Source organism: Moschus berezovskii, chromosome 10, assembly GCF_049115385.1.
Source record: "Moschus berezovskii isolate FMDL1 chromosome 10, NW_MosBer_1.0, whole genome shotgun sequence".
Classification (NCBI taxonomy): domain Eukaryota; kingdom Metazoa; phylum Chordata; class Mammalia; order Artiodactyla; family Moschidae; genus Moschus; species Moschus berezovskii.
The window spans coordinates 47,668,174-47,682,678 of NC_142469.1; the positions used below are offsets into that span (position 1 = coordinate 47,668,174).

At 42.5% G+C, this 14,505-nt stretch overlaps 1 protein-coding gene and 2 pseudogenes across 2 annotated transcripts in view; 1 reads left to right on the forward strand and 2 right to left on the reverse strand.

The window, feature by feature from the left end:
* Positions 1-12,789, reverse strand: part of LOC129560920 (protein Mis18-beta pseudogene) — a 68,781-nt pseudogene extending 55,992 nt beyond the window's left edge. The window contains exon 1 of the transcript XR_016038418.1: positions 12,544-12,789. The product of XR_016038418.1 is annotated as a protein Mis18-beta pseudogene (transcript). The remainder of the gene's footprint in view (positions 1-12,543) is intronic.
* LOC129560922 (transgelin-2 pseudogene) lies at positions 6,979-7,679 on the reverse strand (annotated as a pseudogene).
* Positions 12,790-12,911: 122 nt separating the features above from the next.
* OSTM1 (osteoclastogenesis associated transmembrane protein 1) overlaps positions 12,912-14,505 on the forward strand; it is a 43,278-nt gene continuing 41,684 nt past the window's right edge. Inside the window, exon 1 of the mRNA XM_055433186.2 lies at positions 12,912-13,412. Coding sequence (XP_055289161.1) covers positions 13,008-13,412 — 405 coding nt within the window. The 5' untranslated portion in view covers positions 12,912-13,007. The remainder of the gene's footprint in view (positions 13,413-14,505) is intronic.

Sequence of the window (14,505 nt, forward strand, 5' to 3'; positions counted from 1 at the left end):
ATAAAGTGGAACAAAGAGAGTGTCTGGTGCACAGTTTCAGTCCCATCCTGAGACATGGCCTTGGTTTCATCCTTAAATTTTCTACTTTTTGCTTAAGTTGAGTGAGTTGGTTTTTGTTTGTTGAAATCAAGAGATCCATCAGACAGGCTGTCTTGATGGAAGCCTACTGGCAAGTCCCACGTCACATTATTGCCCCTGTCATATCAGCCAGTAGTTATTCTCAAGTGCACAGAGAATCTCTGTCTCTGAAGACCTAGGAATACAATCTAGGTATCCAGGAGAATCAAAATGAGATCTTAGTTCACATATGACAAGTCCAAGATTGATTGATTGATTTGCTGTAAAACAAAGTAATTGTTTTAAATAGTTGTTATACTCTTTAAAATGTTAGCAGACTAACAAAAGGGAACAGATAGGCAACTATCTCCTTCATGGTACTCAGAAAAAATGGCACAGTTTTTCTTAAAGGGTAATGAGAGCCGAAGAATTGATGCTTTTGAACTGTGGTGTTGGAGAAGACTCTTGAGAGTTCCTTGACTGCAAGGAGATCCAACCAGTCCATCCTAAAGGAGATCAGTCCTGGGTGTTCACTGGACGGATTGATGCTAAAGCTGAAACTCCAATACTTTGGCCACCTCATGCAAAGAGTTGACTCACTGGAAAAGATCCTTATCCTGGGAGGGATTGGGGGCAGGAGGAGAAGGGGATGACAGAGGATGAGATGGCTGGATGGCATCACTGACTTGATGCATATGAGTTTGGGTGAACTCCGGGAGTTGGTGATGGACAGGGAGGCCTGGCGTGCTGTGATTCATGGGGTCGCAAAGAATCAGACACAACTGAGCGACTGAACTAAACTGAACTGAACTTTCTCTAATTTTGGGGAGGAAAAAAAATGACCCAGTCCCTAGTTTTATTATTCAAATACAGAAAGCATAGCTCTCTGATCTTCAAACAAAGTTGAGGTGGACGCAGCTGGAAATAACTTAATAATTAAAATATCAATCAGAACAGGGGAGATTAAATGACTTTACTTCAATAGAGTAATTGGGCAGAATTAGAATTGGAAGGAAAATAGTTTACAAAAGAGGGAAAGCAAACCATTTAACATTGGCCAGGTCTTCAAGTAAGGGATAATAACAAGTGGTACTAGCTCCAAATGAGGCCATAGGTAAAGTGAACAACATCCACTTCTCTGAGACACACATATTCATAATTTTACCTTGTTTGTAACATTTGCTTCCTCCTGCTTCTATTGGCACGTACATGGTGAATATGACTTAACTTACAAAGAATATTTAAATTTTTATATTTAAAAAGGTGTATTGAATAGAAATACATCCTATTGATTTTTCTAGCAATCTACTTATCCCAGGAAACTTAATGGATAGTAAACAATAAATAATAGAACATACTTTGAAACTGTTAAGAGATACATAAAATCTATAGTGTATGGTTATTAATAAGAATTGAATAATTAGTAAGATTTTTTTAAATGGTACAATCACCTTTCTATTTATAATTAAGGTATCTATATTAGGATTCTCCAGAGAAATGGAACCAATAGGAGATACAATATAGATATGTAGATACAGATATACATGGGGAGGGAGGGGTATTTATTATGAGGAATTGCCCCACATGATTTTGGAGGCTGAGAGTTTCTAAGATCTGCAATGGGCAAGCTGGAGATCTAGAACTGATGTGTAGGTACAGTCTGAGTCTGAAGGCCTAAGAACCAGGAGAGCCAATGGTATAAATTCCAGTCTAAAAGCTGGCAGACTCAAGACCCAAAAAGTGCTAATGTTTCAGTTCAAGTCCAAAGACAGGGGAAAAAGTCGATGTCTTAGCTCAAAGCAGTCAGGTAGGAGGAGTTACCTCTTACTCAACCTTTTTGTTCTATTTAGGTCTCTGCTTGATTGGATAAGGTTACCCATATTAGGCAGAGCAATCTGCTTTACTCAGGGTACTCATTCAAATGTTGGCTTACCCCAAGACATCCTCACAGACCACCCTGAATAATTTTACTAAATGCTGAACACCCAATGGCCCAGTTAAGCTGACACATAAAATTAACCATCACAAATCCACTCCTTGTAAACCTGGCACCCATGTGCCTCTCCTTAAAACAAATTTAATCTCTAAATAAAGACAAAAATGTCATAATTCTACCTAAGATGATACAACTATCCTGTATATGGACAGAAAAATACTAACCACATCTGCAGAAGAGGAGGTATTATCCTAGAATAGTGTTTATCCTGTTCTTTGATATCACATAACTTAAACTGTATGATATAAAATTAACAATACTTAAATACTATGATATAAAACCAAATATTTTATATGATAAAGGAATAAGAGAGGGAAGAAAGCAAAGATATTTAAGATACATAAACCCATACTCATAACAAAATAAGGAAGAATACTCATGACAATTACATCCTCATTTCTATAACTATCTTTTTGATCATAGCTGGTATTTATAACTACCTACTTCCACTGCCAATTCTGTATTCCTTTTGTCTTCAGCAAGCACTTCAGCTGATTATGGTTATTTACCTGGTGGAGTGACCCAAATCTTTATTCCTAAAGGGTCTGGGTTATTAGTAGTCCTGAATGGATTGGGTTGTTGTAGTTTTCCACTGGCCTTAATCACAGGGTATGGTGATACTAAGGGACCTCCTGTATTTCAGACATACTCTTCCTTACCTTCATGTAAAGCAATAGTGCAGTTTTCCCCTGGTAGTCAGGATCAATCACCCCAGTCAACACAGAAATTTCCTTCTGTGCTTACTGATTAAGATTCATGAGGAACTCAATTTGGCCAGGCGGCAGCCTTAACTTCCAGTTAAATGGAATCATTGTGTTGTCGCCTGTTGTGTCGCCTGGTGGAAACATTCCACCTTTTGGAACTAACACCTCTAGGCTAGCAAAGCATAGAGTTTCATGGACAGGAAGCAAAAATTTTGCTAGTAAGTCACTAGTGCACAGGTTTAGTTGCCCCGTAGCATGTGGAATCTTCCCAGACCAGGGATCTACCTGTGTCTTTTGCATTTGCAGGCACTGTTTACCACTGAACCCCAGGGAAGTCCCCCCATCCCCCTTTTTTAAAGACACATAAAGACATAGAGAACAGGTGGAAAGAAAAGTAAGAATACTGGAAGCTGGAAAGCAGATGGTCTAATGATAACTGACAGCAGAACCAGGAAAACTGAATCCTAAGCCTGCAGTAGGGGAGAAAAAGCAAGAAAATTACATTTTAGAACTCTCAAACAACCCAGGAAATGCGGGACCTCAGGTACCTCTGAAAATGTAGGTGGAGAAGCTAAAAAGATGATTACCTGAAAGTTTGTTTACAATGCTGTTGTTCAGTTGCTAAGTTGTGTCCAACTCTTTGTGACCCCATGGGCTATATGTAGTACACCAGGCTCCTCTGTCCTTCACTATCTCCCAAAGTTTGCTCAAATTCATGTCCACTGAGTCAGTGATGCTATCTAATTATCTCATCCTCTGCTGCCCCTTTCTCTTTTTGCCTTCCACCTTTCCTAGGATCGAGGTCTTTTCCAATGAGTCAGCTCTTTGCATCAGGTGGCCAAAGGATTGGAGCTTCATTTTAGCATCAGTCTTTCTAATGAATATTCAGGGTTGATGTCCTTCAGGATTGACTGGTTTGATCTTCCTGCTATCCAAGGGACTCTCAAGAGTCTTCTCCAATACAGAATTTGAAAGCATCAATTCTTCAGTGCTCAGTCTTCATTATTCTAATACTCACCTCTGGACATGACTCCTGGAAAAACCACAGCTTTGACTATTTGGACCTTTGTCAGCAAAGCAATGTCTCTGTTTTTTAATACGCTGTCTAGATTTGTTATGGTTTTCCTTCCAAGGAGCGAGTCTTGTTTTAAAATTTCATGGCTGCAGTCACTGGTCTGCAGTGACCCAGGAAAATAAAATCTGTTACTGTTTCCACTTTTCCCTCATCTATTTTCTATGAAGTGATAGGACCAGATGCCATGAACTTAGTTTTTTGACCTTTGCATTTCAAGCCAGCTTTTTCACTCTCCTCTTTCACCTTCATCAAGAGGCTCTTTAATTCCTCTTCACTTTACACCATTAGAGTGGTACCATTTGCATATCTGAGGTTGTTGATATTTCTCCTGCCAGTCTTGATTCCAGCTTTAGATTCATCCAGCCTAGCATTTCACATGATGTACTCTGCATATAAGTTAAATAAGCAGGATGATAATATACAGCCTTGATGTACTCCTTTCCCAATTTTGAACCAATCTATTGTTCCATATCCGGTTTTAACTGTTGCTTCTTGACCTGCATTTAAGTTTCTCAGGAGACAGATAAGGTGGTCTGGTATTTCCATCTCTTCAAGAATTTTCCACAGTTTGGTGTTATCCACACAAAAGTTTTAGCATTGTCAGTGAAGCAGAAATAGATGTTTTTCTGGAACTCCCTTGCTTTCTCCATGATTCAAAATAGGTTGGCAATTTGATCTCTGGTTCCTCTGCCTCTTTGAAATCCAGCTTGAGGGTCTGGAAATTTTTGGTTCACATATTGCTAAAGCTTAGCTTGAAGGATTTGGAGCATAACCCTGTTAGCATGTGAAATGAGTGCAAATGTATGGCAGTCTGAACATTCTTTGGCACTGCCTTTTTTGGGAATGAAATGAAAACTGACCTTTTCCAGTCCTGTGGCCACAGTTGAGTTTTCTAAATTTGCTGACATATTGAGTTCAGCACTTTAACAGCATCATCTTTTAGAATTTTAAATCGCTCAGCTGGAATTCCATCACCTCTACTAGCTTTGTTTATAGTAATGCTTCCTAAGGCCCACTTGACCTCACACTCCAGTTGTCTGGTTCTAGCTGAGTGACCACACCATCGTGACTATCTCAGTCATACCTTTTTTGTATAGGTCTGTATATTCTTGCCACTGCTTCTTAATCTCCTCTGCTTCTGTTAGGTCCTAACTTATGAGCCTTTATTGTGCGCCTCCTTGCTTGAAATGTTCCCTTGATATCTCCAGTTTTCCTAAAGAGATCTCTAGTCTTTCCCATTATATTGTTTTTTTCTATTTCTTTGAATTGTTCATTTAAGAAGGGCTTCTCTTCTTGCTATTCTCTGGAACTCTGCATTCAACTGGTATACCTTTCCCTTTCTTCCTTGCCTTTCTCTTCTCTTCTTTCCACCCTCCCTACAACTCTGTCTCGCCCTGATTTCAGCAGAATACCCCTGAAGTTCTGATCTCTGGAAAAAGTGAAACAGAGGGAGGCATAAGAAGCACAGCATATTTGAGGGAAGGAGCATTTTGCTAAAAATAGGGTAATTAAATAAAGGTTTACTAACAGAATGCAAAGACCTACAATCTTTTTCCACTGTTGGGATCTCAGAATGCTGGCAGCCAGATAGAATATTGGCAGAGTCTTTTTGAATAGTATGATCTGCCCAAGAGAAAAAATCTAAAATATTTATGTTTCTGGTTCTTTGTTTTGGGTGACCATTTGCATATTATGTTTAGTAGCATTCCAATTAACTAAATTTGTAACCTTAGAGTCATCACTGTTTCACATGCCATATCTATCTACATAACCATCAATTCTTGTTCTTCGCTATCGTAACTATCTCTTTAATCTGACCCCTCTTCCTTTCCACTTCCACCTCAACCTCCTTTAGATCTTTAGCTGCTTTAATTATGCTTTAGTCTTGGTACTGCAAAAAAAAAAAAAAAATCCACTGCTGTGAGTGTTCTTTTCATAAAATGCCTATATGATTGTCCTGATTAAATCTTTTAAAGGTTCCCCATTGCCTACAAGGATAAAACTTGAGCTTTTAGCATTATCCTTATGATCTTCATCAGTCAGTAACCCTAATAAACATGAGTTCTAAGTAAAAATAGTGTGCTTGCCATGCGAATACAACTTTAAGACAAGTTCTCCAGTTTTTCCTGCTGTCTAGATGGCTGCCATTCACTCCTCCAACAGACATTCTAGAGTTGCCACTGGGTGAATTCCTACTCATTCTAAAAAGCCCCACTCAAAAACTGCCTCCTCTTTGAAAAGGTTTCTGACTCTTCTCCAGATCCCGAGGCACAGTTAGTTCAGTATTTAATGCTCCTAAAACATCTCCACATTACCTCCTTTAATATTTAAGTTTACTATATACAATTTGGTTTTATGTTCTATTTTTTGAGAGCACAGTAGTGTTCAAGTGATCTTTGTTTATTCTAGCGCCTACCACAATAAACTACTTTTTTTTGTTTTGCTTTATTGTCTGTGTCACATATTCTAAAATATGTGAGATAAAAAGCAAAATTTAAACTTGTAGGAAGGAATTTCATTTGCATTTCTTTCTTTACTTGTTTTTAAAGACAGAGATTCTTTACTTAAATCAGCAAACTCAGATTCTTCAAGCCCTAGCCTATGGTGAGCAGCCTTCCCTCCCAGGCCCCTCATCCCCACCCCTTAGCCACAGAAAGGAATGGAAAATGAGAAGCCTGGGGGCCTCTGCCAGGGCAGGCTGACTCCAAAGTATGGTGAGTGCAGTCCAGCTGGGGCTGGGGTGGCGGCTGCCACAGGCCCCTCCCTATATATTAATCCCCTGCAGCCACAGCTGTGGGCAAGGCATACTTGTCGGGGGAGGAGGCCATCAGGCAACATCTTGATTCCCAGCTAAGGAATGGATTAGGGCACAGGGCTCAGAGGGAAGAGGCCAGAGGAAAGAGAAGAGGTATGGTGTGGAGAGGGGGTGAGCCGCCCCCCCCACCAGTTTTTGTTCCAGGGGAAAAGAGGCCAGTTGGTCCAGTTTTGTGGGTTTGGAGAAGGGAATGTGTTAGTAAGCACAAGGGGGAGGCCACCATCAGGCACCCCCAGAGGAGACAAGCCAGGCCCCCACCCTAGCAGAAGGGAGCACGAGAGCTCCCAGGGGCTCTCAGGAAATGTCAATGCTAAAAAACAAACAAACAAACATATATATTAACCATTCACAGAGGGCAGGGGCAGGGCTGCAGAGCAGATCCGAAGATATGGCATGGCATTGCATAGCCGGTCATGCTTGCCTGAGAAGCCCCACGGTTGGTCCCCATCTGTAAGCCAATGACATTCTTGCCCTCCTGCAGTTGGTTGTCCGAGAAGTACCGAGGGTTCTCCTTGGATTTCTTGGGAAACCAGTTAGGATCCCCAGAGAAGAGCACATCGTCCCAGGCTACTGCCAGCCTGCCTAGATTCATCAGTGTCCGTTGCACACAGGCCATGTTCTTTCCTTCCCAGAGGTCCACAGTCTGGAAGATGTCAGTGGTGTTGATGCTGTAGCGCTCGGCTGCTTGCAGGAACTGGGAGATCTGATCCATCTGCTTGAAGGCCATGGTGGAGGCCTGGATCTTCTTCACTGGGGCCTGCCCCTCGGGGTACAGCCCATTAATGAGCTCACACAGCACCATGCCATCCTTGAGCCAGTTCTGGAAGTTCTCGTGCCCAGGCTGAGGCCGGCCCACATGCTTGCGGCACTGGGTGGTGATCCACTGGATCAGGATTTGCTCCAGGTCCGCATTGTATTGTTTCTCAATTTTCTACTGTACCTCCTGGCTCAGGCCGTAGGCAGGTCCCCTGTTGGCCATTTCGAAGGGTGGCAGCAGTGGCTGTGGGGGAGGTTCACGTGGGTCGGAAAGTTGCGCACTGGAGGCGGGGGCCGCAGCACAAGTCTGAATTTATTTATTTTTTTAATATTTATTTTCGGCTGTGTTGGGTCTAAGTTGTGGTGCATGGCTCTTTGTTGTGGCATTTGAGCTTCTCTCTAGTTGTGGCACTTGGGCTCAGTAGTTGTGGCACTTGGGCTTACTTAACCTATGGCATGTGAGATCTTAGTTCTTCGACCAGGGGTTGAACCCACATCCCCTGCATTGGAAAGTGGATTTTTGACCACTGGACCACCAGGTAAGTCCCTTGGGTTTATTTCAAATCTATGGTTATTAATCTTTTGGATCACAGACCCCTATTGAGAAAAACTATGATGAAAGTTGTAATATTCTACGCAGAAAGATATAGACACATAGTAGGATTCACAGATGCCCTGAACCCACTTATACCTGACAAATTAAGAAACTATCTTTTCATTTTTATTAATTTTTTGAGTAAGAATATTTACATGGAACAAAAATTTTAAAGTAATAAACTTTACAATGAATAGCCTGTTCTAGCCCTCTTCCCATAATATTCAATACAATTCCTATTCTATCAAAGTGACCACATTTTGTGTATTCTTCTGGAGACAGTCTCTGTATATGAACACATGAGCATTAAAAATTTTTTTTTCTGACATTTTTTTCCATTTATATTGGCAATTATTCCACATTGGGTACCTAAGGTTTCAAATGCACAGAATTCTATTGCATTGCTGTACCCTAATTTTTTACAATGTATTTTTAGATTTTGAAACAATTTCAAGCTTACAAAAAAGATGGAAGCACAGTACAAATCATTTCTTTCCAGAACCAACTGAAAGTAAGTTGCTGAATCAATATGACAATGAGATACCGTCAGAATGGCTATCATAAAAAATCTACAAATGACAAATGCTGGAGAGGGTGTAGAGAAAAGAGAACCCTTCTACACTATTGGGGAGGATTTAAATTGGTGCAGCCGTTATGAAAAACAGTCTGAAGTTCCTTATAAAAACTAAAAACAGAGCTACTATATGATCCAGCAATCTCACTCCTGGGTATATATCTGGAAAAGATGAAAAACTCTAATTTGAAAAGGTACAAGCATCCCAATGTTCATAGCAGCACTATTTACAACAGTGACTACTTACAATAGCCAGACACGGAAGCAACCTAAGTGTCCATTGACAGATGAATGGCTAAAGAAGATGTATACAATGGAATTCCACTCAGCCATAAAAAGAATGAAATATTGCCGTTGCCGCAATATGGATAAACCTAGAGAACATCATACTAAGTGAAGTAAGTCAGACAGAGAAAGACTAATATTATATGATAGCACTTATATGTGGAATCTAAAAAATAATACAAATGAATGTATATACAAAGCATAAACAGACTCACAGGCATAGAAAACAAACATGGTACCAATAGGGAAAGGGAGGGGGGAGAGGGATAAATTAGAAGTATGGGATTAACAGATACACACTACTGTATATAAAATAGATAAACAACAGGATTTACTGTATAACACAGGAACAATCATATATATATATATTTTCAGATCATTTTCCATTATAATAACCTATAATGGAAAATGATCTGAAAATATAGATATATGATTGAATCACTTTGCTGTATACTTGAAACTAACACAGTATTTTAAATCAGCTACAACCTCAAAAAAAAAAAGTAAGTTGTTGACTTGATGTCCTATCACCCCAAATGCTTTTCTGTGTGTTTTATACAAATAAAAACATTTTCTTGCATAATCACAATACAACTATCAAAATCAGGAAATTAACATTGTACATTACTACCATCTAATTTTCAGATCACATTCAAATTTCACTAGTTGTCCAAATAATGTCTTTTATGTCAGGTGTAATTCCTCAATCTTTTCTTAACTCATAACACTATAGATTACAGGCTAGATATTTTGCAGAATGGACCTTAACTTGATTCATCTGATATTTTCTCATGATTAGGATAAATTTATGCATATCCCTCTCTTCCCTCCCTTTTGGTAGGAGTATAATAGAACTGGTGCTATGTTCTGCTAACTGCATTCTATCAGGTGGCATTACAGTTTCTATTTGTTCCATTATGATGATGTTCATGTTGATCATTTGATTAGTGTGGAATCCGATAGACTTCTCCACTGTAAAGTCACTCATATTTTCCCATTTATAATCAATACGTGTTTTTTAGCAGGTGATTTTGAAAATATGTAAATATTTTAATCCCCATGAAACATTCACCTTATTCATTTATTTAAATATATCACTATAGGCTCATGGTTTCCTGCTTTATTCAATGGTTTACAACCCATTAACTATCATTATTTTGATCCTCAAATTGTCCCAGATATGGCCAGTGGGAAGCCTAGTTAAGCTGGTTTCCATGTGTTCTTTTTTAAAAAAATATTTATTTATTTGGCTGCATTGGGTCTTAGTTGTAGCATGTGGGGTCTTTGCTTTCGTACATAGACTCTCTCTAGTTGTAGCATGCAGGTTTGGTTGCCCTATGGCATGTGGGATCTTAGTTCCCTGACCAGGGATGGAACCCATGTCTCCTGTATTGCAAGTCAGATTCTTAGCCACTGGACCACCAGGGAAGTCCTCTGTGTGTTCTTGACATGTTCCCATCATTCTTCCAGCACTTCCCTACTTTCTAGTACAAAAAGATGATCCAGGTTAAACTTATGCTTTTCCTGCCCTAGTAGTAGAATAGCTATTTCTGTAAGAATTCTTGATTCCTTTTAGTAGAGAATGACATTTAGAAGCCACAATCTGTTTCTCTATCTCTATGAATTGCAGCCACTGATATTGCTAATTCTTTTCCAACAGTGGAGAAGGAGATGGCAACCCATTCCAGTATTCTTGCTTGGAGAATCCCAAGGGCAGTGGAGCTTGATGAGTTATAGGTCCATGGGATCACAAAGAGTCAGACATGACTAAGCTACTGACCCATTCCAACACTATAGAGTTCATTCTCCCTTCCTATTTGTTTTCTCCCTTTTCCTATTTGTAACTCCCTTCTTGGACAATAAGAAACCGGACTCCCATTATGCTTAATATATTTACCTATTTGATCAGTCCTCTGAAGGTAAGCAAACTCCCGGTCACTGCTGTACCTTCCCTTACGAGGAAGCCTTTCTTACCCAACTCAGGATCCAATACCTTGCATCAGGATTCCCCCACCCTCATCATGTCTTCCTCTTCTTACCTGTGCGCCAATATCCCTCTCTGGATTTCTGACATCCCCACCCCACAAACCAAGATGTCTACTTTACTTGATCTAATGGCTTTAGGATGGCATTGAACAGAAGTGTGAAATTGAATGGTTTGTCCAGGATTTTCCAGGTGTTTGCGTTGAATGCAGCTTTGTGCTGCATTCCCAGGAACCCCTTCAGCCCTAAGGAAGCCTGGACATCAGTCACCCCAGGAAAATAAGCTGTCTTAATTTTCTCAAAGGTCATCATATAACTTTTAGGTCTTTCTGCTGAAACTGCAATACTTTGGCCACCTCATGCGACGAGTTGACTCACTGGAAGACTCTGATGCTGGGAAAGGTTGGGGGCGGGAGGAGAAGGGGACGACGGAGAATGAGATGGCTGGGTGGCATCACCGACTCTGTGGACATGAGTTTGAGTGAACTCAGGGAGTTGGTGATGGACAGGGAGGCCTGGCATGCTGTGATTCATGGGGTCGCAGAGAGTCGGACACAACTGAGCGACTGAACTGAACTGATATATTAGAATTACCACTCAAGAGCTCTTTAGGAACCATTGTGAGTAAATTATTAAACCTCCATGGAAAGAAATATAGCACAATCAACAGCATCGTAAATGCACATACTCTGGCCCAGCAAGTCTACTTCTAGAAATTTATCTTAAACATATACCAACCTTGTATAGATATGATTACCTGCAATATTGTTTTTAATAGTAAAAGGATAAATTAAAGGGGCATTTAAAAAATTATAGACGCTTTCCCATTAGGAACACAGAACAATAATCAGATTGGCTAAAAAGTTTAACAACTCTCAGAAACAGAAATTAGCACCATAAAATGAAGCAGCTCCGCAATTCACAAGGCAAAAACAAAAGCAGGATGACACAAAACAGCCAGGAAATAATTTTTCTACCACATTTGCTAGGTACTTGTCATAAAAACGTTTCCCAGGTCATTCATTAGCTAAATTCTTTACACAGCCCAGTAGTGGTATCAGGACACTTTTCAGAGTGTCTCCAAAGACTGCCTCGGGCTTGCCAGAAACTGGAGAGGAACTTGAGCGGTTTGGTCAGGATTTTCCAGCTTTTTGCACTGGATACAGGTTTGTGCTGCACCCCAGGGACCCCTTCAGTCGCAAGGAAACACGGACAGTAGCCACCCCAGGACCAGGCTACACAGTGAGAAAACGTAGACGGGCGCTGTCCAACATGGCACCGCTCGCCAGACAGAGCTGCTGCTGCTGCTGCTAAGTCACTTCAGTCGTGTCCGACTCTGTGTGACCCCATAGACAGAAGCCCACCAGACAGAGCTATTCACATTCAAATTCAGTACGGTTAAAAATTCAGTTCCCGGGTCGCGGTCGCTACACTACGAGTGCTCAACAGTCACAAGCAGGCTAGTGGCTACCGTATTAGCGCAGATGTAGAATCTTTCCATCACCTCGGGAAGTCTATCGGACAGCGCTGACACAGTTTAGAGTTAAGAACAAGTTTGTAAGCCACTAGGCTCCACAATCAAAAACAACCAAGAGACGTTACGACTCTTTCCAGATATTTTGAGGGGAAAAATTATGCTAAGAAACACCAAATAAAAAGAAACCTGCAAAGGCACCTGCCAGCAGGCTCCCTCAGCAACTCACTCGTTAATTCCCACGGCGGAGGCCCTCCGTCTTTCTGTGGTACATAGTTCCTCAGACTTGTAGAACTCAGCAAACTCCCAAGGCGGTGGGCAACTGAGGGCAAGACTCCCAAGATTTAACTGTTCAAAGAGGCCGACGCCTGTGTTCACAGCGCGGGCGAGCCTCGGCTCGGTGTTCCCCAGCCAGACGCCGCCCGGGTCTCGCGCGACCCTCAGTCAGGCGCTTGTCTCCGGCTGGGAGCGCGACACCGCCCGTGTGTGCGCGCTCCCGCACGCGTTCCAGCCCGCGGCTCTCGGCGGCCAATGGGGCAGGGAGCCGCGCGCCGGGGGCGGGGCCGTGACGCGCGCACCTCGTGACCCTGCCAGCGGCCTGCGCCTGAGGAAGCCGGAAGCGGCTGCTGCCCGCAGCCCCGACTGGAAGTGAGCAGGCGGCGGTCTGCGCGTTGGGGGTTGAGGAACCGCGCGATGGACCCGAACCGGACCATCGAGCGGCGGAGGTCATCGTTGCTGCTGCTGCGGCTGCTGTTGGTGGTGCTGCTGTGGTCGGGGCTGGCTCTGGGCACCTTCTCCGTGGGCAGCAACCCCCACAGGGTCCTCCACGACCTCCTGTCGGAGGAGCAGTTGCTGGAGGTGGAAGACTTGTCATTGGCTCTGCTGCAGGGCGGAAGGATGGGGCCACTGTCATTACCCCCAGATTTGCCGGATCTGGACCCCGAGTGCCGGGAGCTGCTGCTGGACTTCGCCAACAGCAGTGCAGAGCTGACCGGGTGTCTAGTGCGCGGCGCCCGGCCGGTGCGCCTCTGTCAGACCTGCTACCCACTCTTTCAACAGGTCGCCAACAAGATGGACAACATCAGCCGAGCCGTGGGGGTGGGTATAAGAGCACACCCGGGACCTCTGGTGTGGATTGTTGGGAAGGGAGGAGGATGTAATGATAGTTAACTCGGGTGGGGGCGAGGGTGGCTCCTCAGTTTCCCCATCTGTGAGAAGACGAGGTTGGATTGGGACAGTGGAGTTAGGGGCATCAGAAAAGTGGGTGGTGGTATAGGGCTTGGGGTTTGGATTTTTGCCACCATGGCTGCTGTTGGGCCTCTTTCGGTACATATTTGCAAATAGATAGGTATGACTAGCTTTGGGGGGACTTCTACACCCCAACCCTACCTTTTCTTTCTTTCCTTCACCCCTTTGCCCCAGCTCTGCCACAGCTTCTTTCCTTCTCCACTTGCAGTTCCCAGGAAGGACTCTTTCCTGAAACCCCAGGTGAAGTGGAGAAACTACAGTGTGCTGGTGATGAGGAACTTGAACTTTGTAGCCAGACCGTTTCAGATTCACTACTTTCTAGAAGTGTGACCTCAGATTAATTATCTTGGAGTCTTAGTTTCCTTCTCTGTAAAATACAGAAAAACCGCTGCCAGATGTGACTGTTGAAAGAATAAAAAGAGATAATGCATGAAAGTTCATTTTAGTCATTAATACAGTCTGGAGGCATTTATCCAGGAGACCAGTTCTTCTCTGCTTATTAGAGGTGTACTCTGAGCAAGTTATATTCTCTGTGCCTGTTTTCTCATGTGTAAGATGGAGATAAAAGGAACTCTTAGAAAACAGGCACAGGGACTTCCCTGGTGGTCCAGTGACTGAGACAGAGTTTCCAATGCAGAGGTCCCAAGTTTGATCACTGCTTAGGGGATAGGATCCCACATGCCGCAATTGAAAGATCCTGCATGCTACAACTAAAACTGGGCACAGCCTAGTAAGGAAATACATATTTTATAAAAGAAAAAAAATGGTGCATAGTGATAGTTTTCAGTAAATGGGAACTAAAATTTTCCAAAATGGTAAAGCTGCTCTCGTGTCTTGGTACTCAGAGCTCTTCTGGTCATGTGGTACGTGCTATGAGGCACTTAATTGAAAGAAAGACACAGAGACGTGTCCCTGTTCCTAAGGACCTTATCGGACTTGGCAT